The following is a 27,473-nucleotide window of genomic DNA, read 5'->3' on the forward strand; positions in this document are numbered from 1 at the left end:
TTCAATTCTCATTTCAACCCCCTGAGCTCTGCCCTACTTCCCAGCAATGCCCCAGCCTCCTGGGCTCGCGGGGCAGGTAGCGGCACAGATCCAGCGAGCAGCCAGGAGTGCAAAAGGAAACAGAAGCTCAGCTTTTTTGCTCCCTGCTTTTGAGTCCTGCTCAGAAACTCCTCAGGGAAAACCGGTGCCAAGGAGGGACTGGCGTGGCTGGAGGATGCTCCGCTCCACTTCGGTTTGCTTCTCTCATCTCCTCGAGAGAGAGGAAGGGGGTCAGCACAGGAAGAGCAAGGTGCTACACAGACAGCCAAGGGATGCTGTAGCTGACACATTCCCAATTAAATCTTAATGATGTCTTCCCCATTCGACCGGGATCTGGTTGGGGAGCAGACATTGCTTTCATGTGAAGAAAGATCTGGATGCTGCGCACACCCCAGCCCCCTGCAACCAGGAGCTCAAATGCAATTCATGGAAATCAAGCTCCAGGATGCCTGCTCAGCAGGGCAACTGTCTCTTCTCGGCTTGTAAGTGAGAGGACATCAACCCGAGGGGTTTTGCTCCTCTGGCAAAGGCTGAGAATGCTCCTGACCCGGTAAGATACAGCTATTTGTATTTAATGTCCTTCACAAAATTCCTTTAATTTCTGCTAATAGTTGCTGCCCAAGAGCGGTTCCAGCAAGCTCTAGGCGCAGCCACTGTGCTGAAGGGACAGGATGCTGCTCCTCCCTCTGCAGAATAATTTATAGGCAACACAACCACATAATTGGGATGGGAGCTGAAGTAGCAGAAAGGAAATCACAGCCCCTGGATGAGCACAAGGGCCTTCACCTACAGCCCCACACGTGCCCTGATCCTGCTCCCCTGGCGCTGGTGGCCAAGCCCTTCCATAAGCCATGAGGGACCACAACGTCAGGGACAGTCCATCCTGGTCATCTCAGCTTTTCTGTGCTTTTTCCTTCCCTTCTCCAACCCCATCCTTATCTCGCAGATAAAGAGCAGACAAGCCAGTGATTATCCCCTATCAGGAACCAATGACTAATCTGTCTACCATGAGTGCTTATCCGGCCGCATCGCCAAGGTATCCCAGACGATCACACTCTTAATATCCTCCTCCCCACCATCCCACCCGCCATTTCCAGCTGCAGCTATCCAGACCAGCCAAATCATTTCAGCTACCTCTATAGGGTCACCTGGCTGCATCTATAGGGACCAGGAGGGTGTGGATGCCTGGGGTGACACATCCCACTGAAGCTCAGCTCATCCTTGGTCCCTTCTGGAGGCCGATGTGACACATAAAGGTGTCAGAGTTAGCAGGATGCAAAACGTGGCTGCATTTCTCTGGGGTTCCCAGGGCTACCCTCGGCACTCGCCGCTCACACATAGCGTGAGTGATGGAAAGCCCAAGCAGCGAGGAAAGAAGCGTGCAGCTAAATAAAACCTCCTCATCCCACGCAACACATTGAGCACTTCGCACGTTGGGGTTCGGGCCGCAGCCAAATTAGCAACACGCCTCCAAATAAAACCTAAATTTGCTTGTAAATGCATTTTGCTCTCCTATAAAAGATTCAGAGAGAGGGTTGTAATAGCAGATTCCCACATGTGCAACACAACCCAGCAGATAACGGGCTGCCCAATTACGCCGGGGAGCTGGATAAACATTTAAGAGCAAACAACAGGATTTGTGCTGGGTTTAAATATTAATGGCAGGATTTGTCCACTTCCCCTTGCCAATGTTCACACCATGGGGGCTTCAGCAGCAGCACGCCGTGACGCAGCCGATGAGCGATTCCATGTCTCGGCTCCAAAGGAGCAGGGAACGGCATGTAAAACAGCCCAGTGCCTGCGTAACACATTTCTCATATGGCAGCATTCCTGCTCCAAAGAGCCCTGTTTCAGATGTGCTGGATCTTGGTCCTGCCGGATTCAGATTTTAGGAAACACCATTGCACATCTTGAGTGGAAAGAGTGTTTCACCAGCCCGTTTACACTGGCTGTAGAAACAGAGATAAAAATGCTATCCATCACACTCCAAGCAGGCCTCCCCCTCACTGTGGGCTCGGGATTTAACTGTTTGACAGCCAAGCCAGACTTCTCCAGGCGGATACAAAGACTGGAAAAATCTACAAATTAGAAAACGGAGTGAAGCCAGGCATGGAAAATTCAACGCTTTGCTTAGAAATTAGCTGCCCAGCATGAAGAAAGTGAAATGTGCTCCTGGACTGGAAAGCAGCAGGTTTCCAGGGCTGAGGAGGTGGTGAGACCTCATGGGTCATGCCAAGGCATTGGTGCATCCTGAAACTAAGAAGGGGGAGATACACTAGCCGGGCAGCATGGGAAGCACTCCCAGAGCATCTCACCTGGAGCAGGAATGGTGACACAAAGAAAAAGGGATAATTATCTAGTGCCTGAAGCTGATGGTAAAAGCAACCCAAGGTTGCAGGTGGCCACCTTGGCATCTCCCTCACAGTCATCCTGGCTGACTGTGCCCAGCATGCACTGGTTGCTCAGGATCTGGCCATGCTGGTCTCATGGTTGCTGGTGCTGGGGAGGGCTCTGCCAGCTGGTTGAGCCACAGAGCCTGGAACAGGGCTGGCCGTCGTGGTGGCAGTTCACAAGGGCCATCTCATGACTACACGTGCTGGGTGTTGCTGAATGCCTCCAGGCTGCCTCTCTGGCGTCCAGAGAGAAAACAGACATGAGGGAACAGCTCAGGGCAGGGGGTGGGGAGGACATGAGCAAATAAACAAACAGCAGAAAACCTCAGAGAGAAAATAACCAGGCACCAGAAAGGAAATGAACTCTAACAACAAGGGATTAAAAATAGCAGCAAAGCCAGGAGACAAGCTCTGCCAAGGCTCCTGGTTCGTTTTCAAGGGGAGGCAGGTTGGATGGAGCCTCCAGGGTGGCCTGAAGATTCACACCCATCTCACAGCCATGGGGCAAGTGAAGCCAGACCAGCTCCCAGCGGGATGGCTGGGAGTTCTCTGGTCCAGCTGATATCAGTGTTGGGTCCAGCTTGTCAAGCTGGAAGCCAACTTGTCAAGCATCACACACGTGGTCTGGGGTCATTCAGCAACCCCAGTAGCTCTGCAAGACAAGGGGGAAGAGCTGCCAACTGAGACTTTCTTTCCAGCACTCAGGTGTGTTATTTTCCCTTAAATTCACATCAGCTCAGCAGCCAGGAACAAGAATCCCCTGAAGACCTGACCTTCTGCTCGTCCCCAGTGGGAAGGCAAAACTTGAAATAGATTTACTGGTGCTGCTCTCCAGATGCTGTCGTGGGATGATCTCAAAGTTAAAGACTGCCTGAGGACTCCTCAGACATTAGCCCTGGCTCAGTGTGACAGGACAAGCAGGCAGGGACTTCCCACACAGCCGACTTGCTGTGCATAAGAGCAAGATGGACCAACAAGTGAAGGACAGTATTAGCCCAGGAACTGAAGGAAGGGCTTAAGGTAGTCAAGAATATGTCTGGGATAAAAGTGAGAAGATGAGGCAGAGGGCTCCTTCAGGCTTTTGCATAAGCAGATCTGGTTTTCCCATGCCAAATCCTGAGCAACCATTCCCCCCCAAGAGTCTTCTCCTCAAAGGAAGATCCTGCAGGACCACAGAGGCCCCCTGGTGATTCACACTGACTCTCCACTGGCTTGTCCTTGGAGGGAGCTGCCCTTGCATTGCAAGACAGCAGAGGTTTTGTGGCTCTTCCCACTTCTGGCTGAGAAGAGTATCCCAAGCCTTTTGATAGCATCAGCTGAGCGCCACAGACACTGTGTGACCCACCGGCATTTCCATGGGGCAGACAGACTGCCCCAACCACATCTCCTGGGCTGAGGGCAGCAGTTCTCCCTGGCATGCTGCTCAAGCAGGGTGAGTTACCAAGCTGCAAACACCAGGGCTGCCAAATCCTCCCGTTCCTTACCCATGGAAGGAAGGGAGAGACTTCACTGATGATACACAAAGAATACCTCTAAGCCCCAAATCTTCTGGGCCCACAAGCACCATCAGTCATCAGAGCTGCTGCTCCTGTCTTTAAGCTTCTAATTAAAGATTTTAATGACCACTGTCTCTGGCCCTGGAGTGATTTCCATCAGCCTCCTCTCCTTCCTTGGCCACAGATTGTTTTTGCCCTCAGGAATAATCTAACATTTGCCTCGAAAGTCCCAACACATCCCAATCACAGGCTCAAAGGATGTTCCTGAGACAGTAGCTTTCCTTCTGTATGCCCCACACTGATCCTCTCCTCCTCTTAAAATAAATTCAAATCATTCCCTACAAGCATGTAGCACAACACAAGAGGAAATGAACGGCACCTCGCAAGTCTACTGGACGGCTTGGACCCTGAGCACGCGCTGCTAATGGGTGTTAGATACGTGCAGTGAGAGCAGGAAACCCAGCGTTGCTATCAGGACTCACTGGTGCTTCTGAGTTCCCCCTCCTCCACACTGCTTGCTTTTGGCCCCCAAATCACCCTCTCTGCCTACAATTCCCATTTCAGCTCTTCACAGTCTTGCCTTCTCCGATACCTCCTGGCTCTCTCTGCAATACTTTACTACACCAAAGCAACCACTGTCTGTTCCTCATTCGCACCTCAGAAGGAGACACTCTTCCCATGTCTCATGGTGGCAGAGCACAGATCCCCAGCAGTGGCAAAGCTGCACTTATGCCCAGCACATCCCACCATGGCCGGTCATCCCGAGCCGCTTTCTCAGCTTGTATTTCCCCCAGCCCCCAGGGAAAACCAGTGGGAACCCTGGGCTGACACTCTTGAAGAGTGGAGGGAGCAGGGTACCAAGATGCTCCTCACTCCATTGGAGGATTGGCTGTTGGATCCAAGCTCTCTAGCTGCAGATCCCCAGCAGGAAAGGCCAAGCAGCCGCAAGTCACATTCACTGGTGCAACGACAACCTTGCTGCGTGCCGCACAGTCGTGCCACTGACTTTGTCCCCAAGCAGGAACACACTCAGGGAGGGGACACAGCAGCACCGAAATCCACCCTGGTGTCCTCTCTCCAGCTGCCACTTCAGACGTGGAGGTGTCAGACACGTGAGACGCTCTCGCTGTGAGCACGCTGCCCTTTGCAGCCAGCTACGAGAGCAGAAATGTGACCCACTTAAGCAGGCAGAGGTCAAGTGGGGAGCAGAGCGGCAGGCACACCTAGAGCGCTCCGCTCGGATTGAATCCTTCGAGAACACGCGAGCGCCTTGGCTGCGCTCCAGGGCTCCATCATTACTGGATAGTTTGCATTTCCTTCTAGGAAGGCAGCCGGGAAGATCGGCATGCGGCGCACAGCCCGCGGCTACAGACTCCTGCAAGGAACAAAGCTCTGACGCCCAGAGACGAGCGTGCCAGACAATGGCCTGTAATTTTCTTTGCCGTTCAGGCTCTGCAGGGGGAGAAGGAGCAGCCCTGAAAAGCCTTATTTTACAAAATCAGACAATCTTCTTGCACAAGGGGCATTCCCCAGCCAGCCTGGAGTGCTCCCGAGGTGCAGAATCAGCTCCCTTTGTCCCACGTGCTCACTGTCAGCATGGAAGGAGCAGCCCTTTGGGTGACTAAAGGCAGGTGGGAAAGACTCGATGCTGATCTGAAGCTCAACAGACCTCTCCTCAGAAGAAATGGGGGGAAAAAAGAAAGGATTTCTGGAGAGGCTGTTCTTGCTCCAAGGGGTAAATAACCTCAGGTGTCCAATGCACACACTAGGTTACTGTTTGGGCTGCAGAGGTTGGCCAGCCAAAATCCACTTTGACCTTAACCCCGTGGTGAACAAAGGTGTGACCCCAAGGATCTGAACTAGACACAGACAAGAAAAGCGGACATAAACCCATAAAGCAATATGTAAAGCATACCCTGAAGAATTTCAAATCCCAGGATCAGCAATCCAGCATGAATCACAAATGGGAAGGAGAACATAGGGGAAAAATCTGGATCCCCTTCAACAGGAGCCCGAAAATTGCTCTCATATATGCAGCCCTGCACACTTGCAGCCCTTCCTCACCCTGGGATTGCTGCTCAAGGAGCTCTGTGATGTAGATGCACTGCAGCTGTGCTTCACTGGCAGGACAAGGAGGGCAAAGCTGGAAACACTGTCCAGGATCAAGAGCCAAAGTCCTGCACAGCGTCACTCCGAACCTGAATGTGAGGGGGTTTTAAGCCTTCCTTTTTCACAGGGTGCACCATCTATGATTTTTAGATCATCTTAAGATCATCTGAAGATCATTTCATCATCCTAAAGCTGATCTACATCCTCCCCCAGGATGAGACAAGGCTGTTATCCTGCTTGCGGAGGCATTTACTCGCTTGTGCCCCCAGCCAGGCAGCCGCATGGGTGTGGGATAGGTGCTGCCTTCTGCTGGGTAAGTCAACAGCATCTCTGTCGTCTCAAAATCACACGCTGGAGTGTGTGAATTTGCACAAGTCTGACGGGACAGAGAATTTTTGCTTTGTTTTTTAAAACCACTTGTAAAAACAAGAGGCAGATATTGAACCGGCGCCAACATCTGTATCTTTGTAAGACTCAATCGCCAGCCTTTTGCTGACTCCAGAGCAATAAATATACAGGGCCTTAAAAGCTCTTCCTCAATCTGCTTAGGAGAAAGCAGCCTCAAACAATGGCCAAGAAGGGATCTTGCCCAACCTCAGCTTCAGTGGATAAGCTCAGGGAGGGAACAGACCTCACCAGATTCTCGCAGTACCACAACCCCTCATTCTTTCTTAATGACAAAAAATGAGGAACCGCCCCCAAAAGCCAGTAATTTAGAGCACAACCACACACGCAGCAGATGTGGGCCAGTGGAGGAGACAAAAGCCTCTCTCAAGGTAGGAGCAGATAGAGGAAGGGGAAAATATCTAAGATCAGAGCTGCCATCACCCCTGTGGTGGAGGTGAACCCCTGGCCTCACCTCTACATGTGGATTCAACCAGTTCAGATCCTATTTTAGGCTGCATATGGGACTTTTCATCTTCAGAGCACTTAAGAGGCATGTGTTAATCTCCACAACGCCCTTCCTTGGCAGATAAGTGTTTATTATCTCCGTTCCACAGCTGGTGGGACAGGCACAGTGGGGAGCAGCTCATTGTTGCAGACCCTGGGCAACCTCACCTCCTGGGCTCCTTGAAAGACAAAGCCAGAATGCCCAGTTTGGGCTGATGAAGGAAGCCCCAGGGAGCCTGGGACACCTCCAGGGGCCATTGGGCAACTGAAGCAGGGCTGGGATGGGCACCATTCCGCAGCCGGTGCTTTCCAGGGGGAGAAGTCAAAAGCATCTTCCAAACAGAAAGCCCCAGGACACATCTCTGCTGCCTTTGTACAGTAGGTCAGGCCAGTGGCGCTCATTTATTACGGACAAATCAACGCCCATGGAGATTAAAATCTTTATCTCCTGCTGGCTCAGCCCCATCTGACTTAGACATGTGCAGGGCTCGGCTGACATCGTGTCCCTGCACACTGGAGGAGTCATATCCCCACTGCACCTCCGGCACCATGTCCTTCTGTGTTGGGGACTAAATGTGCCTCCTTCCTCCAGCCTTGGCTTCTCCATCCTACTGTGAGCTGTCTTGTGCACCACCAGCCTGTCTGCTCTGCCTTTTCTTGCCTGTTGTAGCCGGTGTTTGACAGATAAACACAAAGAAGAACAGAGGGCAGAATGGAGATGCATGGCCAACACCAGTGTGGTCCCAGCACCCATACATTAACATCACTTTGACACTGCGCCTCTGTGCAGCAACAGACAAACATGGCAAAACGAAGGTCACCACTGTCAGTGTGAAACCACCACCCTAGCCCCAAACACAGAGTGAATCAGTGCCGAGCCACCCAGGGAGGAGGGAGGAATTACCATGCACTTGGTTGATCTCTGAGTTGGACGACAGGATCTCATCAGCCAACTTCTGGGCAGTGGGCAGCACCTCGGTGTGATGTGCCGTGATCAAATACTGAACAAACTTCTGGAGCTGGTCCCTGTTCATCTGGAAAAGGGTCTCTGAGATGGGAAGACGGAGTTTGACCTGGTCCGGCTTGCGGATCCTGTACAGTGAAAGCGCCACGACATGGGCACAGTAAAAAATGTCCTTGTTCCCGCAGCCGCATGTCACTGAGGTGATTTTGCAGCGGTCGAAGCTGATGGCCACCTTGTAGGTCATCTCTGGTTCTGTTGCAGTCGCCGGCTCCGTTACTGTCCCGCTGAGGTGGAACCCTGGAGAGGGAAAAGAGAAGAGGGAAAGGCCACGTTAGCTTCCCTCCGAGCACGACCACCCATGCAAACTCTGGAAGGAGATCAAGGCCAGCCAAGTCTGCTCGTGCATCACTATGTCAAGGAGCACACCACCCAACACATGCCATCCCAGTGGCTTACACCCAGCAACACCCAGCCTGCGTATGAACACACTTCTGCACCAACACACAGATGCAGCCAGACTCATCGGTGAGTTTATTTAACAGCCAAACCCCCAGGGGAAGAGCAAAGCTGCTCAGTTCCCATTTGTTTAAGAGTCTCTCAGACTGTTTCTCTCCTGGGAGCCATCTTCATCCACGCCTCCCTCTCACTCAATTTGCAACTCACGTGAGTGAGGGCTGGCAGAAAAAGGCCAGGTTTTCTTTCCTTTGATGAGGCAGACAAAAACCCCCACAAATTAAACACAACCCGAGTCCAACTTTGGTCCCTCAACCAAGTGGAGTGCTCCAGGGCACGGCCACAGCTCTGAGCTCTTCTACGCAGCAGGAACAGGAGCAATGCGCAGCCTGAACCATGGGCTGTGGGGGAAACTGTTTGTTCTGTGAGCTCCACAGTATTTGCTGCTCCCCTGGGAGCTTTTCCCGAAATACTGCTGCCAGGGAGCCAGCTGCTTGTCAGCATGATCCATGCATTGGGCTGCAGGGACAGCCCAAGTTGCTCACACAAACGTTATGGTGCTCCCAACAGCACCCACTGTGCTGTGAGTGGGTGCAGCACCTTTGGGCCCAGGCCATGAGAAAAAGTCCCAACACATCCCAAACATGGGTGAGGAGCATTAAACAGGCTTGTAAGGTCCTCTGGGTCGAAGGAAGGTGAATGTACCAAGTAAATGAGGGATAAGGTCAACAAGAAAAGACTGAATGTCCATCAACCTCGATCTGAAAGCCTTGGGAACCCGTCCCAGGAACCAGCTGCTGAGGAGGTCCAACACCAACACTTTGCACTTGCCCAGCTACCTGGAAAATGGGCATTTTTTTCCCCCCCTTCATTTGTCTCATTCCTTGGAGGAGAACAAGGTTGCGCCAGGAGGTTAATGAACATGGTCGAGGACCCCATGTCAGAACCTGGCGTGGTACCCAGGTCCCAGCACTCCACTCTGCCCATCCCAGCCCTCCTCCCCGAAGAGGATGCTCACTTTTCCCTGCCACTGCAACCTTATTAAGCCCATGTTTGCACAGAAGTCCCTGCAGAGCCTGCCGTCCCCCCGGAGAAGGCGTCAGACAGTTGAGAGCCCTACAATTAGCGAAAGAAAAGGAGAAGGGGGGGTGGGTGTGAAGATTAAAATACATTAACTGCATCAAACCCTTGCGCATTTGCCAGCTCTCACAAAGGCTTTCCGAGACAAATTCTACCAGAGGTTTTTAATAAATGGCATCAAAACCAGCTATTCACTGCCAGTCTCTTTAAAGCCACGCCAAAAACCACATTCAAATCTGATTAAGCATCAAGGAGGTCTGCTTTTACTTTAGCGCAGGGGAGGGGGAAAGCAGACCTGTTCTGCTGCCATCATCCGAAACCCACCCCATATGGCTGGTGGAGCAGGAGGAGAGGGATGGACAACCCTGCACTACCCTCTCGCTCGCACGCTGCCGAGAGTGGAAGTGCAGCTATGGAGATGCTGGGCTCAGCGTCGCGAGAGCAGCACAACCAGGGGCTGACAAGCACCCCCTCCACACGAGCCCATCCCCCGGCAGCCAAACTATATAAATCCTGAGGATAAACTCCAAAGTGTTTATGTTTTACCACTTCTCTGGTCTGCAATGCTTGGCAGGCGGCTCCAACTCACTGCCAGCTTCTCCCCACTTTACTTTTTGAACAAGTTAAAAGGATTGGAAACCACATTCCTGAGCAAGAATGTATGTATATATGCATACATATATATGCACACATATATATATAAAACTCTCTAAGACAAATTACTAGCTATAAACACTGCCTTGAAACGCTTACTTTAGCAGGATCATGGGCCAGATCCCACTTGGGCCTAACTAGTGTATGGCTGGAGGAACTCATTTAACCAAACGACCTGTTTCGGACAGGCCTAAGTCTGAAAATACATCAACTGTGGTCTGAATCCAGGCCCCCAAGAGGGGAAATTTGTTCGTATACTTCCCAGGCTGCTCTTAAGGCACCCTAAAATCTGTGCTCCCCCATTTGCTGTGAGAGCCTGTCCTCACAATTCATGCCCAGGGTCTGCACATCAAACAGGACCGTTCAGTGTGTCAGCAACTGCCAAGTTCATCTGGTACTTGAGCCCTAAGTCAAGCGTTGATTTAGATTTTAGCCATGATGGCAGCAGGTCTATTTAAGATAAACTAGGAGCTCTATACAAAACATTTATCAAAAGCTTAGTCAGAAATTAAACATGGTGAGAGGGGGAGAAAGAGAAGCTGGTGGGAACAGACGTGTTGTTTGGGAATATTTACATTAACGGGAGGTCAGCCTGCAGCTACCATGCTGCACCCTGCTCTGCAGCCAAGTCTGCACTCCAGCACCCATGAGCACTGAGCACGCCAGCTCAGCAGTGATGGGTATCACTGTCCCAGAGAAGAGTGGTGGTTAAAAGGTAGGTTATGGTGTGGTTAACCCATCATCCATTGAAACACTCACCCCTGGTCCACGCAAAACTCTGATGCTACAGTCACTCGGAGGCTACAGGTCACCCTAGAGAAGGACACCCTACAGAAGCTGTCACTGTACCCTTCTCTCCATTCATCTTGCATCCCAGAAGCACACGGCACAGGTGATACCAGCGCTCCAGCAGAGAGAAACACAGCCCTGGCTGCAGATGTGGGGTCTGGATACCACCGAGAGCAAAAACACACTCCTCCATGCCCCCCCTGCATGTTTCAACTTAAGATGTTCCCACAGCTGAGTGCTTATCTAGGACTTCATCTTCTGTTCCTTAACATAAGCTAACTTGGTGTTTGATTTGCTGCCAGCAAAGTGACAGTGCCAGGGCTTGAAAACCATGGAAAAGAAATAATTAAATACCATCTTTGTAACTACAGACTAATTACGCCCCATCGGAGCCTAGCTTTGTCCCAAGAATGACATCGTCTCCTCCTTGCCCCAGAACAGCCTCCCCTACTTTCACCACGGATGCTTCCCAGTGGATGTCTCTTTGATCCAGGTTGCTAAAGGAGCTGAGTTTTCATATCATTGCACAGGAAGTTGCAATGAACGTTCACAGACACACATGGCACAACGAGCACATCTTTATTCTAATCCCACTTACCCATCAAATGGGGACAAAACACCGGAGCAAGGACCTTCCCTGCATTACTGCCACAGGACATCGTGAATCTGATTTAAATTAAAACAGACCCTAGAAATGTCTTCTGGGAGTTCGTGAGCTCCACACTGGTGGCACTTCCAAACACACCAGCTGGGCAACACTTTCCTCTTTGGAGCTGATAAACCTCCCAGGCTGAGAGAAGCACTGATGTGTGGGCTCTGAAACAGTTATGAAGGATCAAGCTTTTAGCAGGAGGCTCCAGTGCAGGAGACTTTGGTATTAAGACCACTAAGGCCTCAACAGAAGTATCTTTAACCAAGGTAAGAATTCTTTCATCTCTAAACTTACTCAACTAAAGGAGCTTTGCAAACTCTCCAAGTTCCGTAAGCATCTTTCAGCTGGGCATTTTTAACCCAGATGCCCACAAGCCACCCATCAGGAGAAACCACTAGCCTGTCCTGCAGCTCCAACTCTCCACTAGACCAGCTGTGGAGACCCCTAGTCTCAAGTCCTCCAGCAAACCACTGAAGGTAAAGCCAGCATTCAAGCTGATTACACCCAAAGTTTGGAGACAGGCAGACCTCAGGTGGAAATTTAAACCCCAGACACAAGCAAAACCCAGGTGTAACCCCTTCCATTCCTATACCTGTGTCACCAAGAGCCCTTCAACAGCTGCGAGCAGGAGGAGGGAGAGGAGGACCCCACAACTACACTAGCTGGGAACTTGAGAGCTTAGCTCTGCTCCCTCTGGCAGTTGCTGCTCACAGCCATCCCCCAGATTTCACACCACAGCCCGGGAACAAGTCACAGTTGTCATTCGCAAAGTTTTGCCACTCGGAAAAATTAGCTCGCTCTTCCCAGGCGCAGCACTCGCTTGCCTTTCATGGAATGCTAACGCAATCCTGGCAGGGAGGCAGCCTTCACACAAGAGCAGCCATCTCTGGGACCTAACCCTGGACCAGCAGAGACCAGCTGAGATTGCTGCACTGCGCAAGAGGATGGGAACCAGTAACACATGGGTAATGAGACGAGCATTTCTTCACATTACTGTGGCCCCTCTGCAGGCTTTTCTCAGTATTTATGTAAACCCTGAAGCAGGGCAAGGAGCAGCTCTGCAAAGGGAAATGTGCCACCACATCCACCCCCCCGAGCAAGGACTGCTGGCGGGATGCAGCCATACACTGTACATAAAAAACTCACCCCCCCATGTGGCTGCCAAAACCCTCAAGTGACCTCCTCGTAACTGAGGCTGGTATTTTGTGCAGCCTCCGTTAGGAGTAACGTGATGGGAAGTCCATCCACACTGAAGGCACCAGCCACATCCTCCTGCATCCTGGCTAGAAAAAGGCAACTGTGTCCGACAGCAGCTTGGCTCCTCACTGCTCCTGAGCAGCTCCCAGGACCCCAGCTCTCGCCAGGCTAACCCCATTTCAAATCTGTGTTTGGGTAGCTTTGCCTTCAGGCAGGCAAAATCAAACAGGAACAAATACACAGATATTTATGGGGCACAGCAGATGTAGACGAGGTATACTGAAGTTCCCACTCAGCCCAAGTTGTATACACGAGGTTAACATGACCCAAATTTATCTCTTTTTTTTTTTTAATTTCCAAACCACAGCGGAAAGGTATTTTAAACTAAAGCGATTCCAAGCTCTTTAGTGATTAAGCAGACTGCAGCTCCAGCTCCTAGTGGAAAAACCATTTGTTTTTCCACTGTGTGAAAGCCATAACTAGCAATGAATAATAATTGCTGCACCGTGTGTTATTTATAAGCCATTCTCAGTCACATTTCCGTGCCTCGAAACATCAGCTTTCTGAACGTGAACTTAAAATCGGTCAATATTTGTAATGTAGACAACACCCGTGGGAGGAAGGTGTCGGTATGCTCATGCGGTGGGAAGCTGAGGTTAGTAACATCTCCCAAAGCTTTCCAGCTTCTAGATCAATTCCTCCAGCCAGCTGATGCTGACAATTGCTCAGTCCCTGACCTTGCAGTTGGAAAGGAGATGGGCTCATGAACTCATTTGCACATGACAATGCTCCAGCAAAGTGAATCATCTGCCTCCGATAGTAACGGAGAGTACGGTGTGCCCCAGCCCTCCCGGGCTCCATTCAACCAGCTCAGGGCTGGCCTTTTGTGCTGCCAGTGCAAGAAAGACTCTGCTGAAGATGCGTGCAATTAAACCCACTTTTCTTGTTGCTCTTTTGATTCAGCGCGGCTCAATGAGAGGCACCCTAGGCAGGTGTTGTCACACACAGATAAAATGTGCCTTTTCAGAGCACTGGCAGACAAAAAGAAAGAGGGTAAGGCTGAATCAATTGCCATTTCTCCCTTGCAAAATAGGGAATCCAGGCTTCCAGTGAGTCAATGAGCAGAGCTGCTATGAATTTACAGCCTCCCTCCTCCCCAAAGCAATTTCTTTTTGTGACCACGGGCAAAGGTGTTGCCGTTGAACGAGACCTTGGCAGGGATGAAGGAGGCAGGCGACGGCTGGCCGCGAGGATGCTGCTGTGATTCTGCTGTACCCTTTCCCCTCACAGCCCTCCTCCCCGGTCCCCACCATGCTCCTGTCCTTGCCCGGTCATTACCACCCTGGAAAAGCACCTCTGGCTTTGCAGAGCTAACAAAGATCATTAATAGCCCCCGAAGACCATTAAGAGCCCCCATGAAGGAGCTGTGCCCACAGCTAAGCTGACACTGAAGGAGCTGTAACAAAGGGATATGGTTGAGTAGGAAAGGATGCTCCATGCCTGCAAGCGTTCCCACATGTACCTACAGCCTCGGACACCAACTACCACAGGTTTAGGAGAAATATTCTCTCTCTGGGGAGGCCAGGGAAGAAGCATGAGATGCAGCTGTGAACAGAGGAGATGCAAGTGAGGCTGTTTGTGCTGGAGGGAGCAGTAAGCTCCTCTGAGCAGCTGAGTAAGCTAGAGGGACGCTCTCTCTGCCATCTGCTCTGATCCCACAACACCTCCTGCAAATGAAGAGTCAATCCACTGGTTTCTATCCCTGTTAACCTCTAATCAGCCAAGAGGACCAGCCTCTGCCTTGCTCTTTATCCGAGCCAGCTAATGCGTGAAGCACACAGCGCTTCCCATCTGCTCCAGCATTACTAGAGTTAAATGACAAAGCAGTTTCCCTGTCCCGAGCATTCACTTACACAGATGCCCTTGTATTAACTCAATTTCCCAGTGATTTCCATTATTACCCTTACGAGATTTCTGGTGTTTGTTTATCTAGGAGCCTGAAATGGAGGGGGGCTTTTTCACCTCCTCCTACTCAGCTCAGGGAGGTGGACGAAGGCCAGATGAGTAGCCCTGATCTGTGACATTCCCCCAAAATATTCCCTATTTTCCTCCCAGCGCAGAGTGCTCTTTGTTGCCCATCCAAACCTGAAGATCCAGGGGTTTTGTGTCTTTGTTGCCATTCCCAAAGCCAAGACCACTCTTTCTAGCATCACCTTCCATATCCTTCTGCCAGCAAATGGGTTTTTAATCTACCCAGACGTACAACCCTTGCTCCAAAGACATGTGGTTTGGGGGAAGAAGGAAAAATATAGCCAGTTTTAAAGCTCAGACTGGTTTCCTTTGCTAAGGTGCAGCCGTGCAAGCTGAATTCCTCTGCTAGCAGCTCAGATCTAACACAAACCAACCCAAATGCCTTTTCTGCGGCAGCAAAAGCAATAGAAAGGGCTTGAAGAGCGAATGAGTTCACTGCATCTTTGCTAACATGTGTTGCCCACGTAGTAACTGGTGGCAAAACGCTGTCAAGTCTCTGCTCTATACTGCTACAGTACATTTTATGGTAAGCTTGAATATAAAGATCTTTCTTAACATCATGAGAAATTAGATGAGGATGTGCAGCACATTTTTTGGTAGAAGCGGTGAATACACCATCTCTATATCAAGGGAGAAAAAGCAACACATCCCTGTGACCATCACCAAAACATCCTCCTCCTCTCTGTGTTCATGAGCGACTATATCTGAGCAAGGAGCAATGTGGTTCCTTGTTACAGGTCAGGTGTTTGTACTTAACAGATGGAGGGTTGTTTTCAAGCATGAAAGAAATATCCATGGAGAGGAAATTCACTTTTGCTGGAGTTTCCGGGCTCGTGCATCCCATCAGTGGAGGCTGCCACAGAGCAGACCCAGCCCTGTGCTGTCACCACCCCGGCTGCCTCAAGAAAACCGATGGGAGATGCCAAAACTCACACATGAGGATGAGCTTCTTCCAACTTCAATGGAGCCACCCAGATTTCCAACAGCTGAGAAGCTGGCTTCTAGTACATAAAAGGGTTTTAATAAGGAAATGCCTCTTATCCCTACATGCAAGTGTCACCACAATGGGATCACTGATCTTCACAGCAGTTGAAATCGAGCAGAACAGCGCTGTTCCCGCCATCACCTTTTTTATGTGGCAGCTCACATAAGGACTTAGCCCCACAAAAACATAATCCTGACCCCTAAAAGCAAAGTGCCTCCTATGCCATAGCCCTTATCCCATTGGTCCTGGCTTAAGGGCTCATCCTTGGGTGCCCTTTGGTCACCCAGAGCCACAGACATCCTTCTCTATGTATCTGCTCCCCTTGCTGATCTGCTTTTCCAAGATGTGGCCTCCGTCCTGCACAAGCAGCTTTTTCCAGCTCTTAGCCTCAGCCTGGAGAGCAGCTTTGGATTTTGTCTCCAAACACACAAAGATGCATTCAAAGCATACTTTGCAGCCTAAAACTGCCTCCAGAGCAGGCTACCTCCAAACCAGACCCCAAACTCAGTCCACCAATATGGAAAATCAAAAGCAAAACCAAGCCTGAGAGCCTCCTGCCTTGTTTTCTTCCCACATTTTGGTTTTGCACAGGACAGGACTGTCAGCCGGCTTAACAAGGACCAGAATCAAACCAGGGCATCGCACAGCAATGGAGGGAAGCAGGACGTCACCCCGATCCTCCCTGAGACACCAGACCTTAAAATAGCAGCTCCACAATTTATAGGGAAGTTATTAGTTATAATTTTCCTGGCCCTCAGAAGCCTTCCAAGGGAATGAGGCAGCCTAGATTCAGTACGAAAATCTGCTCCAAATTCTTCCCCCAAAAAGACATTTTTTCCACTAAGAATAGCTCTTTCTTTTAAGGGAGGATAAAGTCTGACTTTCTAAGTTATTGGCAATGTTGTTAAATGAACATTATATTTTAAAAGCATTTCAATAGCATTTGTGGTAATGGCCTCAGCAACAGATTTGCTGAAAAGGTCAATTAACTTCCTTCCAAAAACCTGGCTTTTAAGAAAAGGGCTCTGCATTGAAACTGCTCCCCCAAAGTGGAAAAATCACTGAGATGACACTGTTTTGCCATTCCTGCTCTCCATCCCCATTCAGGAGTTGGACACAGACCCCAGGCACCAGGACAACCCCCTTCTCCTGCCGACTTTTACAGCCCCCATTTATAATAAATCCACACATATATGTATTATTCTTTTTAATATTGAATTTCGCTAAAGATACCACAGCCAAACATTTTTTATATTGTAGAAATATTATTATACTTAAAGGGCTTAGCTCACTTCAGTAGCATCACAAAAACTTTGTGGTTTCCTTCCCCCTCCCAGCCTCCAAACCAACAAAGCTTAAATTTTGGAGCTTATTAGGGCAGCTCTACATAGGGAAATTAACTACTCATTGCAGAATAAATTATTCAGCAATTGGTATCTCAGATCAGCCTCCTCTGTGGACATTTTATTCCAGAATCACTCTGGGAAACTTTGTGAGTGTATTAACTATTCCTGAAGGTAATTCCAGGATAGGGAGTCATTCAAATAACTGCTGCATACCAGCGGTTGGGCTGGTCACCCTAATGACAACCCTGACCAGAACTATCCCAGAAGAGGACGTGAGGGATGGTGTCAAGCTTGGAAAGGTTGACACTGAATTTCAACATCCAGCAAAAACTGAGTTGAAGGAAAGGCACACACCTTGATTTTGTGTGGAAAAAATATTTTTCCCAGCTTTCTTTCAACCCATAAGCTGCAAAGTGAGAGGAACAATCTAGTTAGAGGTTGGAGGACTTTGCATCATGAGGTGTAACATCTGCCCTCACTGCTGGGGAAAGCAAATGATTCCTGTCCCTGAGATATCTGCACAGAGCTGGGAATGGGTAAGATACATGGGGAGCTCCAGCAGGACCACACTTTGGAGGGGGGAACATTTGCTGTCATGCTGTTTCCCACATCTCCATCTTGACTCTGTGCTCTTCCCATGAGAGTCCTGCCTGCACATCATGGTCTCCCATTCCCTGTTGGTGCCTCACAGGAGGGATGCCAGTGCTTACACACATCCCTGGGAGATTGCAAGGCTTTAATCCATCATACGTGTGTGAAGTGTGTTGAGGGTATCTGAGAAGCACCAACAGTAGAGAGACCTGCAGAGCACTAGAGTGTACTGTAACAGCTCCCAAGCCCAACTCAACCTGTTGGTGGATGAGTTTTCTGCTTCTTCCACAAAGATGAGGCTTTTGTTGGGTGTCCTCCAGTCCCACCAAACTATACATCACACCCAAAATTACTTGGATAACTACAGAGTCAGCGCCATGGAGCCCAAATGCTGTGCCAGAGCAGCTGGACTCCCTGCCATCTCCTGGGCATGGCCATTGCCCCAAGTCCCACAAATGGTATCACAAAAGGGATCCTCAGTAACACCGTCCACCACCACTCAAGAAGCTCAACACACTTTAGAGGCAAGCAAGGCAGCACATTCAGGCACTATAGGAAAAACCAAAGAAGGACAAGACCAACCTAGGTGAGGCAATCGCATACAAGTTCTCAGCTGCCAGTATGCCCTCTCTGGTGAAACCTCTCAGCAAAGCTTGAGGTCACAGCTGATGAGCAGCCAATCGCCCAATTCTGCACGATGAAAACCCTCTGCAGAACAGTCGTCACGCTTTAAGTAACACTTAAAAACCCCTTTTGATCACATTAGTTTTCACATGACCCTTCTGAGAAGTCAGGAAGGCAGCAGGAGGTCTGCAGAGCACAGACTTCCCCAGCAGCCCTCCTTGCTTGAAAGGAAGGCGGTTGGGAGACAGATGCCTGACAAAGATGCTGCGCTCTCCTGCATCAGCAGTTTTCACCATCTTTAGCACGCAGGCATTTCATGAGAAGCAGATTCCCACACAGTCATTTTAAGCCCCTCAGCACTACCTTTTCTTCTTCCAGACATGCATTGTCCCCACTATCTCCTAGCCACGCATCACCAGCGAGAAGTCTACAACTGGAAAGCTGTCCCAGAGGATCCACCACACATGAGAAAACACAACCCCAGCTGTTTTTCAAGTCCAAGATGACTCCATGGCTTTTCTGCCTTCAGAAACATGAAGGGCCACAAAAGCTGACACCCAGGGAGGCATGAGCCATGGCTTTGCTGTGTCGGGAGCGGTGTTTGGGCTGCCTCTGTGAAACTCATGTTTCTGATTAAAACCTTCACAGATTTTTTTTTTTTTTTCTGGAAAAACATTGTTATTCAATCCACAGCCTAGACTGCAGGCTCCTCCGTTTGCTTTTGGTGCAGTGCAAACATCTAAAATGACACTGCGTAATGACAAGATCTGTCATCGGGATGGCTGGGGCTACAGTAGAAAGAAAAACAAGGGAGCGATCCATTCAAGAAAAACAAGGGAGCGATCCATTCCTTCTCCCTGGAATTCATCACAATTAAAACAAAATGAAACCTATATTGTGCAGTTAACACTAAATACACAGGACTGAAGGGAAAGGAGAAAAGTGTGATGTGAGACATCCAGTGGCAGTTTTCTCCCATTATGTGGCATGAAGTCCTTCTGGTGGTGGATGGAGAGTCTCCAGCTCCTCTAACCACAGACCTATTTCAGTAATTAAGGGGAAGAGGAAAGGGAAAGAGAAAGGGAATAGGAAAAGGAAAGGAAAAGGGAAAAGGCTGCAACATCCCAGCTAACTATCTGCTGGCTGGCTGAGATACAAATTGAAAGCCTCACCAGAGTGAAATCCCACCCCTGCAGCTCCTGGTTTGCCCGGATCCCCGTGGGACGGGCCAGGCAGGGCTCCCTGGCAGCAGACTCCACACATGCCCGAGGGTTATCAGCAGATTTATCTCAATTTGGAATTGGAAGCAACCAAAAATGCAGTGAGCTCAGCATAACGGGTCAGAAACAAAGCAAAACCAGATGAGGACTGGGAAGTTGACTCCTCTCTTCCCTTTGAAAAGGGAAGCTGGTAATTTGAGAGAGAGCGGTTTTTACCCACAATCTCAGCAAAGGGTTTTAAGAATTGCCCTAATTAGCACATAACCCACGTATTACACAGTGCTCGCACTTAAGAGACTGGAAAGCAGTGGGAGGAAATCTTCCCCTGCCCCTTGAAAGAGGGTCTGCAGACACCTCTGGAAAAGGGGGAGCAGCCGCACACTGTGGGTGACATGTCCTGGCTTGGGGGAGGGGGTGTCTCTCCCAGATTCCAGCTGGGAATCTTCCCTGGAGTGGCACTCGCTGCCTTCCCCTCCCTGTGCTGAGCCAGGAGCAGGGTCCCTCTTCACCTAGCCAGGTGAAGAGGGACCCTGGGGTCTGGCAGCAGATGTGATGCTGTGGGACTGAGTTGACTGGGAAGCACTGAGCAAGGGATGCAAGGAGCTCACACCTCTGCTGCTGCCTCCCCAGGTAGGAAACCTCCAACCCTGCCTTCCCCCCCAGGCAACCTCCTTGGGCTTAAGCTGGAGTACTTGCAAAGTTCTGGGTAAACTCCCATGGTCAGGAACTGCAGCCACTGGGCTGAACGTGGCACATCATTGCAAACTAAACTGCTGTAATGAGAGGGGTCAGGGCTGACACTGGTAAAGTCACCCTCACCAAGATGACACCTGAAAATGGGTCTGTGCGGGTGGATTCCATCCTGCCCTGATGCTGGATGCTGCTAACCCCCTTCCCACAGCTGCTTAGTAACTGCCACTGTTTTCTGCATCAACTGTGCCTCGGGCATCATGTACCCTCACACTCAAGTTTTGCAGATGAGGAACAGCCAGGAAATAAAAGAGGCCATTTTCTCCTCCAGGAGTTGACATTTCAGCATCTGCTGGACTCCTGCAAGCTCCCACCAAGATAACGACCCACAGTGCATGACAACGAACAACCTCCATGAAACAACTTGGGATGGAAAAGCCCCAAGCTGTAGAGTCACTTTCACAGGCACTTCGAGAAGATGCAAGGATGAGTTGTAAAGCACACAGAAAGGTGCAGAAACAAAACTCAGTTTTCTTTCCAAAGCTCCTAACATTTTAAGCAGATCCCACTGTTCTTGTCATGGCTCAGGGCTTCTAAGTTCTTAGGTTTAGTTTGGTGGTGTTAACATCACCATGACGCACACACAGCCAGCTCCACCATCATCTCCACATTCCCACAGAAGGGGCATGTACGATGCTCAGGGCCAGGCCACCCTCAAACCAAACACAGCATTGCCTTGGATGAGCGTCTGAAGGAAGCAGCTTCTAGCATGTAAAAAGAGCTGAGGCCTGCCTGGCACCACACACTGAATGACAATGGTCATCTGGAAGAGCAATGTGGGGATTGCCCAAGGAAGATGTGTCTGTCCAGTTGTGCTGGGATTCAAACTTACCCAGAGCTAAAGGAGATGGGAGCCCCAAAGCTCCCAGCAAGACCAGGTTAATTCCCCCCAGAGTCCTTGCTCCGAGACCTATTTACAAGACGTTATACCCAATGCTTGTGCACGCAGGGAATGGTCATATTTTACTGTCTCTGACACCGATGTGCCTGCCTCAACAGTGAACAGTCCCTGCAACAACACACACGCCAAATTAAAACGACTGCAACCTTTAGCAGCCTCTTGCTCTAAAGAGCAATTGCCATTACTTATTAATTTGCTTCCTCAAGATAAACAAGAAATTTATTAAAATCTGAACTAGAAAAGGAGCACACAGGGCAGCAGAGGGACAGGAGGTTGCCACTTGTCTTTAAAGAAATAAATACTTCTGCACTGGATTGGACTTTCCACTTGCTGTTTCCCCTAGGAGCCAATTTCACACTGTGGGTTTCCTCTGCAGGAGATGGAAATCCCACAGGCAGGTTGAGGGCTCAGCCATTTTCGAGGGGAAGAAGCACCAAATTTGGGATCTAGCAGGTGAAGTGTAAATAAAACTAGAAATTTTGAAATAAAAGCCAAGTGCATCTTAGTGATGAACACATCTGTCTATAGGCTGCTGCCATGGATCATGGCCTTGATATCTTGCAGAGATACTGTATTCTTTCAAAATCAATTCAGTTCCTTGTTTAGAGAAACAACTCCATTAAACCTAGAGAGAAATTCATCATGGATAGAGACCAACACTTCTCAGGAGAGCTGAAAGCAGAGTCTCGCTCCATCCAGCCAACAAGTAGGTGATGCTTGCAGGTGGAACTGGAGGCATGAAACTCTTCAGTACAGTTTCCTGAATCATCTACAGTGAAGAGAAATAACTGGAAGTACGATGAGGATCAGAGTTCCCATGATGCTCACGACGCGCATCTGCAAAGGCAAAATGGCATTTATGGATCTTCTACCCATGCAACAGCCACTCCAACAACCTTGCTTTCATACATCTCCCATTGTTTCTCCAGCCATAAGGGAAGGATTAAAAATGGCTGTCAACAGCACAATGTGTTATCAATTGCATTGCCACACCAGGCTGAAGTAGAAGCAAATTACATAGAAACATAGAATGGTTTGGATTGGAAAGGACCTTAAGATCATCTAGTTCTGACCCCCTGCCAGGGGGCAGGGACACCTAGACACTGCACACTAGACCAGACTGCTCAAAGCCCTGTCCAACCTGGCCTTGAACACTGCCAGGGATGGAGCATTCACAACTTGAGCAACCTGTTCCAGTGCCTCACAACTCTGTGTGTGGGAGATAGGGAAAGAAAAAGCACAGAAGATAATCAGGATGCTGAAATACAACTGTTGAGTTCACGGTCACAGCTTCAGTCCTGGTGGTTTACTAAAAATCAACCTGACTTTTAAGTGAGCAACACTGAGCAACAGCACTGAGAAACCTCCGGGATAGCCACAACCACTCCACCCTGCAGGACTTCTAGGATGCTGCAAAGCCCTTATTCATCAGCCTTCTCCTTAATAAAGGCATGAAAACCCATGTTAGCATTCTCACCATCTCCAATCATGTAAACTGGTAGTATGTGCAGGTTTGAGAGCTCTGTGCCACCAAGAGATGTTGGTGGATCTGGCAATGGGTCTGAGGTGTGCTGGGGGCAGACACCATCAGGCCCATAAGTCTGAGTAAACTAAACTAAAAAGAAATGAAAACCAAACCCATTGCTACATCAATCCCATCATAGGCTCTGTTAAGCTCAGCCAGCCTCAAATGTCCCCTTCTCCCACTGTCCCATGGACCATGCCAGCTGCAGGGTCTCATGCCTAACATTAGGGAACTGCTATGTCAGCTGAACACCCCTGGAAGATGCAATGACCAAAGGGTCACCATTGACACTTCCATGCTCTCCTACAGTGAGTCGACAGCCAAAACAGTGCAGTGGAGGCTGGTGCAAGCAGCAAAGCCAACGCTGGGCAGTCCAGCCTCTTCCTACCCTTCACTTTCCAGTCCATCATTTGCCCAGCCTGCATTCTACTCCTCCTCCTCACCCAGGACGGGCTGCAGACATCACCCAGTCTCCAAGGCAGATGCTGCTGAACACAGCTACTGCCATTGAAGACACCAATCAAACTCACCATGTAATTTTTGTCCGCCTGCATCTGCGCCGATTGGATATTCAAGCTGACACTTTCGCACATTCGCTTTGTCTGAAGCCAACAGATCAACGTGCCTCAAATACAGGAGATCTCTTTCTAACACTCCAAAGCTAATGAAAAAAATTCCCTCTGGTGAAAGGACAACGCTGGGTCAGAGAAGTTTTATTAGTCCTTAACCATGCAAAGTTGGAAGCTCGTCCCTGTTTAATTCTAATACTCCAACTCTGTTAAACATTAACTGTATAAATAATCAAATACTTCACATGACAGAGCCATACTTCCAATCTGGGGCCAATAACCCAGAGGGTAATGAAGGGTGTAGTCTTCTGGGCTGAAGGATTTCCAGCACTCTCCAAAGAGCAGAACAAAGACGACCCCTTCCCCCTCCGCTGCCTTCAAAGCAAAAGCTTTGATTCGCTCGGCAAGACCACATCAAGCCAGAGTGCAGGCATGCGAACAGTATGTATCTCATCACCCCCCTCTGCTCCAGAGACACACGTGAAGCTACCAGCCATTGTGTGGTCTCAGCTCTGTCAAACAACCCAGGTTCCCTCCTAAAACACTCACCTCCTTCCCATTGCTGCTGGCTGGCAGCCTCCAAGCATCCTTCTCGCCTTTGCTCTGTACCACTGGGGAGGCGATATGGCACCAACCCACCCAGCCCATCTCAGCCCCAGACACGGACCCTGCTGTCAGAATCTCCCAGTGCTTCTCCAAGATGCGCATTTTCCTGGTGAACAACACTTGGGTGAGACTGCAGCTCCTGTTCTCCAAACGTCTGTGGTCTTCCACATGGCTCACAGTGGGCGACTGCCTGGCACCTCCAAAATGAAGCTCTCACCCCCTTCAGGCTTTGGTTTCCCTGACTGCAAAGCTGGGATAATGCCCCTTTTGGGCCTCACAGGGTATTTTAAGGAGCAGGCTAAAGTTTGGCTCATTAAGAATGACTGGTGCAGTTGCAAAACACTGCGGAAAGATCTACAGAGGAAAAAAGCCTGCTTGAAAGAAGCTAAAAAATGAAAAGCTGCATTAAAAATATATCAATCTGATGCTGACCAGCTCCCTCTTCCAAGCCCAAGCTAAGGAAATTTTTTGCAACATGTAATAATCTGATGTCCAGGATTTCCCCAGTTTAGATTGATGCTCTCATTTTAATGCTGACTGAAAAGCTTCAAGTGATATTTGACAATCAAAGTAGCAGCAGCCAAATGGAGAAACATTTGACCCGCAGCCCTGCCTAAAACTGCGCTTTCAGTATGTCTGAACTGACCTCAGAAAATCAGTATTGGCTTTGCCAGAACCCAGGAAAGCAATTCTGCATTAATTATCACTCTCGCTCTGCAGACAGACATACAAAAAATAAAGACAACTGCAAGGCTTGTTCCGAACAGGGGATCCAGCACCAAGCCTCAGCACAAATATTTTTTTCCTTCAAGTGTTATTCAACCATCCAGCTCCTGAAGAAAGCCCTTGACTGCACCTATACCGCAAGGTAAAGCATGGACTCACCATGACCCATACAACTTCTGTCCACATTGATAATTTTAGCTTCAGCACACAGCACCAGAGCTGCACAAAAAGTGACCTGAGGTCAAGCAGGGGATGTATTGCCCAGTTTCTTGTTACAGTGAGCATGAAGGCCCTCTGGAAGGGACATGAAATGTTCTGGGACATTTGCTGGCACACCAGCCCATGCTCTTCAACACCTTGCTCCTGCGGCCAGACCTTGCAGATGTGAGGGCAAGTGGATCTGACGAAAGGGTGGCCTTGCCTCTCAAGCAGAGCAGTCACACCAAGACTTGCATCTTCAGAGGAGATAGCAGGATTCCTCCCTCTCCACTGCATGGGAGAGAAAAGACCCATCTCCATCACTGCACATCTAGCTGCATGGTTGAGCACTGCGGCATATGGTCCATCATGCCACCTGTATATTAATATATATACCAAAGCAGTGCAGTCTGGAGTTGTACTGTGCTGGTACAGGGACCTGTTTCAGCAGCAACTCCCTCCGCTTCCCCCAGAAGGACCCTGATTTATTTCCTCCTCCTGCTGAATGGGGAGAGTGCAGTTGGGAGGTACAAGCACAGAGATTTCCAGCGCATTAGCCATGGGACGTGGGAACCCAGGTGTTGCATCCTGGTGAAATGCATTTTCTGGTCAACCCATAATTTTCAGTTTGCTCCTCTCAGCATCCCTATGAAGCGCACACAACTTATACGAGAATATGAGACACCCCTTCAGAGGTCCCCAGCCTACCAGCACTGACTGCAGAAGCTCAGGCTTAAGCCCAGCTCTTTGCTGACGCAGCCTGTCCCACATGCACAGACAGCTTGAGAGTGCACAGAGCAAACGTGAACAAAAGAAGGGTCCCAGATCCTTGGGACTTGGTCTTTCAGAAAGCCACACTGGGAAGGGCTTAGCACTACTTTGCAGCATCCACAAGCAAGTTACAGCAAGTAATTCAGTTACCATTCAAATTATGGTATGGCACCAAGGAAAAAACCCTATATGAGTGTTGGACACAAGCCCTTCAGTCCCTCCTGGCTCCCTCACCCACGCTGACACGCTTCACAGGCAAACTGCCCACGCTGAGAACAAGCAGCCTGCTCCAGGGCTGATTTCCACTGCATCTCCCAGCCTTATTTAAAATGGGAGATAGCTGCTTTCCCTGTTGTACATGGTGTAATGCCAGCAGCACTGAACAGGCTTCATCTAAAACACAACCCGCTGCCTTTCCAAGCCAAGGGGGAGACGTTCTCCCAGTCTGCAAAGAGTAACTTCAGAAACCCTTAAAGCTGAGCTCTTGGTCTTGCTTTCCTTGATGCAGCAAAGACAGAGAAAGCACCACAGCTCCCTGACAGCAGCTTTTTTTGCCAGCTCCTTCAGCGAGATGGAGCTGCTTACAACCCTCTTCCATCTCTGCAGCCAAGTCTTCTAACAGAGTCACACCAGCCAGGGCCTTGGAGATGCCAGGGACATTTCCAAAGGACAGCAGCCATTGATCAAAGTCACTGTTGAACAGATTTCCTATTGGAAAGGTTAAGTCTTGAAGATCATTCCCCTGCCCACTCACCCCGAAGGGAAAGATTGGTTTTAAGGTCAAACAAATGAAGCAAATTCACCCAAACCACCATGTCCCAGCCTATGGTGCCACAACTGCAAACCCACCAGGGCAACACAGTCCTCCAGCCGCTGCCCATCCCATCACTCTCCCTTCCCGTGGTAAATGCACAGAGAACCCAGGAAAAGCAGAGAGGCTAGACAAGGGTCCTTCTGAGGAGGAACAACCCCATACCTCTTTTTGGAAGGGACCTTAAAGATCACTTAGTTCCAACCCCTCTGCCACACGCAGAGGGACACCTTCCACTAGACCAGGTTGCTCCCCATCCAACCTGGCCTTGAACACTGGAAGGAAATTCAGAACTACATACAATTAAAATTTAGGTAACACTTGGTCTGTGTAAGGCTAAGTCAATAGAAATAATATTTTCCCAAGATGATTATAGACCCAAACTAGCCAAAGGAGTATTCCAACCCATAGCACATCATGCCTAGTATATATACCTCGTGGGGCTGATGGAAAAGCCCTACCAGGAGTATGTCCATGAGCCCACAGGAAGGGCTCTGTGGAAGCATCTATGCAAGCCTTCCTTGCATGTATGCTCTCCCCTAGACACCTACCACTTCTCACCTTGGAGGCAGGACACTCAGCTACCTGCCCAGCAGGTCACAGATAGGGCAGATGGCACAAGAAGCCCCAACGCAGAGCAGTGTCAGCAGCATCACACCTCACACCTCTGAAACACAGGATCCTGGGCTGGAGGCATGCAAGTCAGCTGGGATGCTGAGGTGGAGCTGCTGCCACCAACGTCCTCCTACGCCAGCCACCCGCTGCTCCAACACCACCAGCAACCGGTGGTCCAGACCTGGGAGGCAAAGCCAAGAACTGCAGCAGCAGGATGCAGAGATAGGAGAGCCAAGGGCTCTTCACCTCCCACACAGCCCTGGAACCGCGGCCAGAGAGACCCTTTTTGACTTGCAGTTCCTCATGCTGAAAATTCCAAGCTGATTTTTACTTCTGACTTGCAGATCCTGAGGAGGAGGAGGAGGAAAAGGAATAAAAAAAAGCCAGGCCATCTGCTCAAGGTCCCTGCAGCAGAAGAGAAGGCTGTACATGGTGATTCTCCAGGCAGAACCCTGGTACAACTTTCAGGTTGACCTGGCCGTTTGAT

At 49.8% G+C, this 27,473-nt stretch overlaps 1 protein-coding gene across 1 annotated transcript in view; it reads right to left on the minus strand.

Moving 5' to 3' along the window:
* ZSWIM5 (zinc finger SWIM-type containing 5) overlaps positions 1–27,473 on the minus strand; it is a 98,546-nt gene that overhangs the window by 20,797 nt on the left and 50,276 nt on the right. The window contains exon 2 of the mRNA XM_030494509.1: positions 7,833–8,189. Within this exon, the coding sequence (XP_030350369.1) occupies positions 7,833–8,189 (357 nt within the window). The remainder of the gene's footprint in view (positions 1–7,832; positions 8,190–27,473) is intronic.

Source organism: Strigops habroptila, chromosome 8 (assembly GCF_004027225.2).
Source record: "Strigops habroptila isolate Jane chromosome 8, bStrHab1.2.pri, whole genome shotgun sequence".
Taxonomy (NCBI): domain Eukaryota; kingdom Metazoa; phylum Chordata; class Aves; order Psittaciformes; family Psittacidae; genus Strigops; species Strigops habroptila.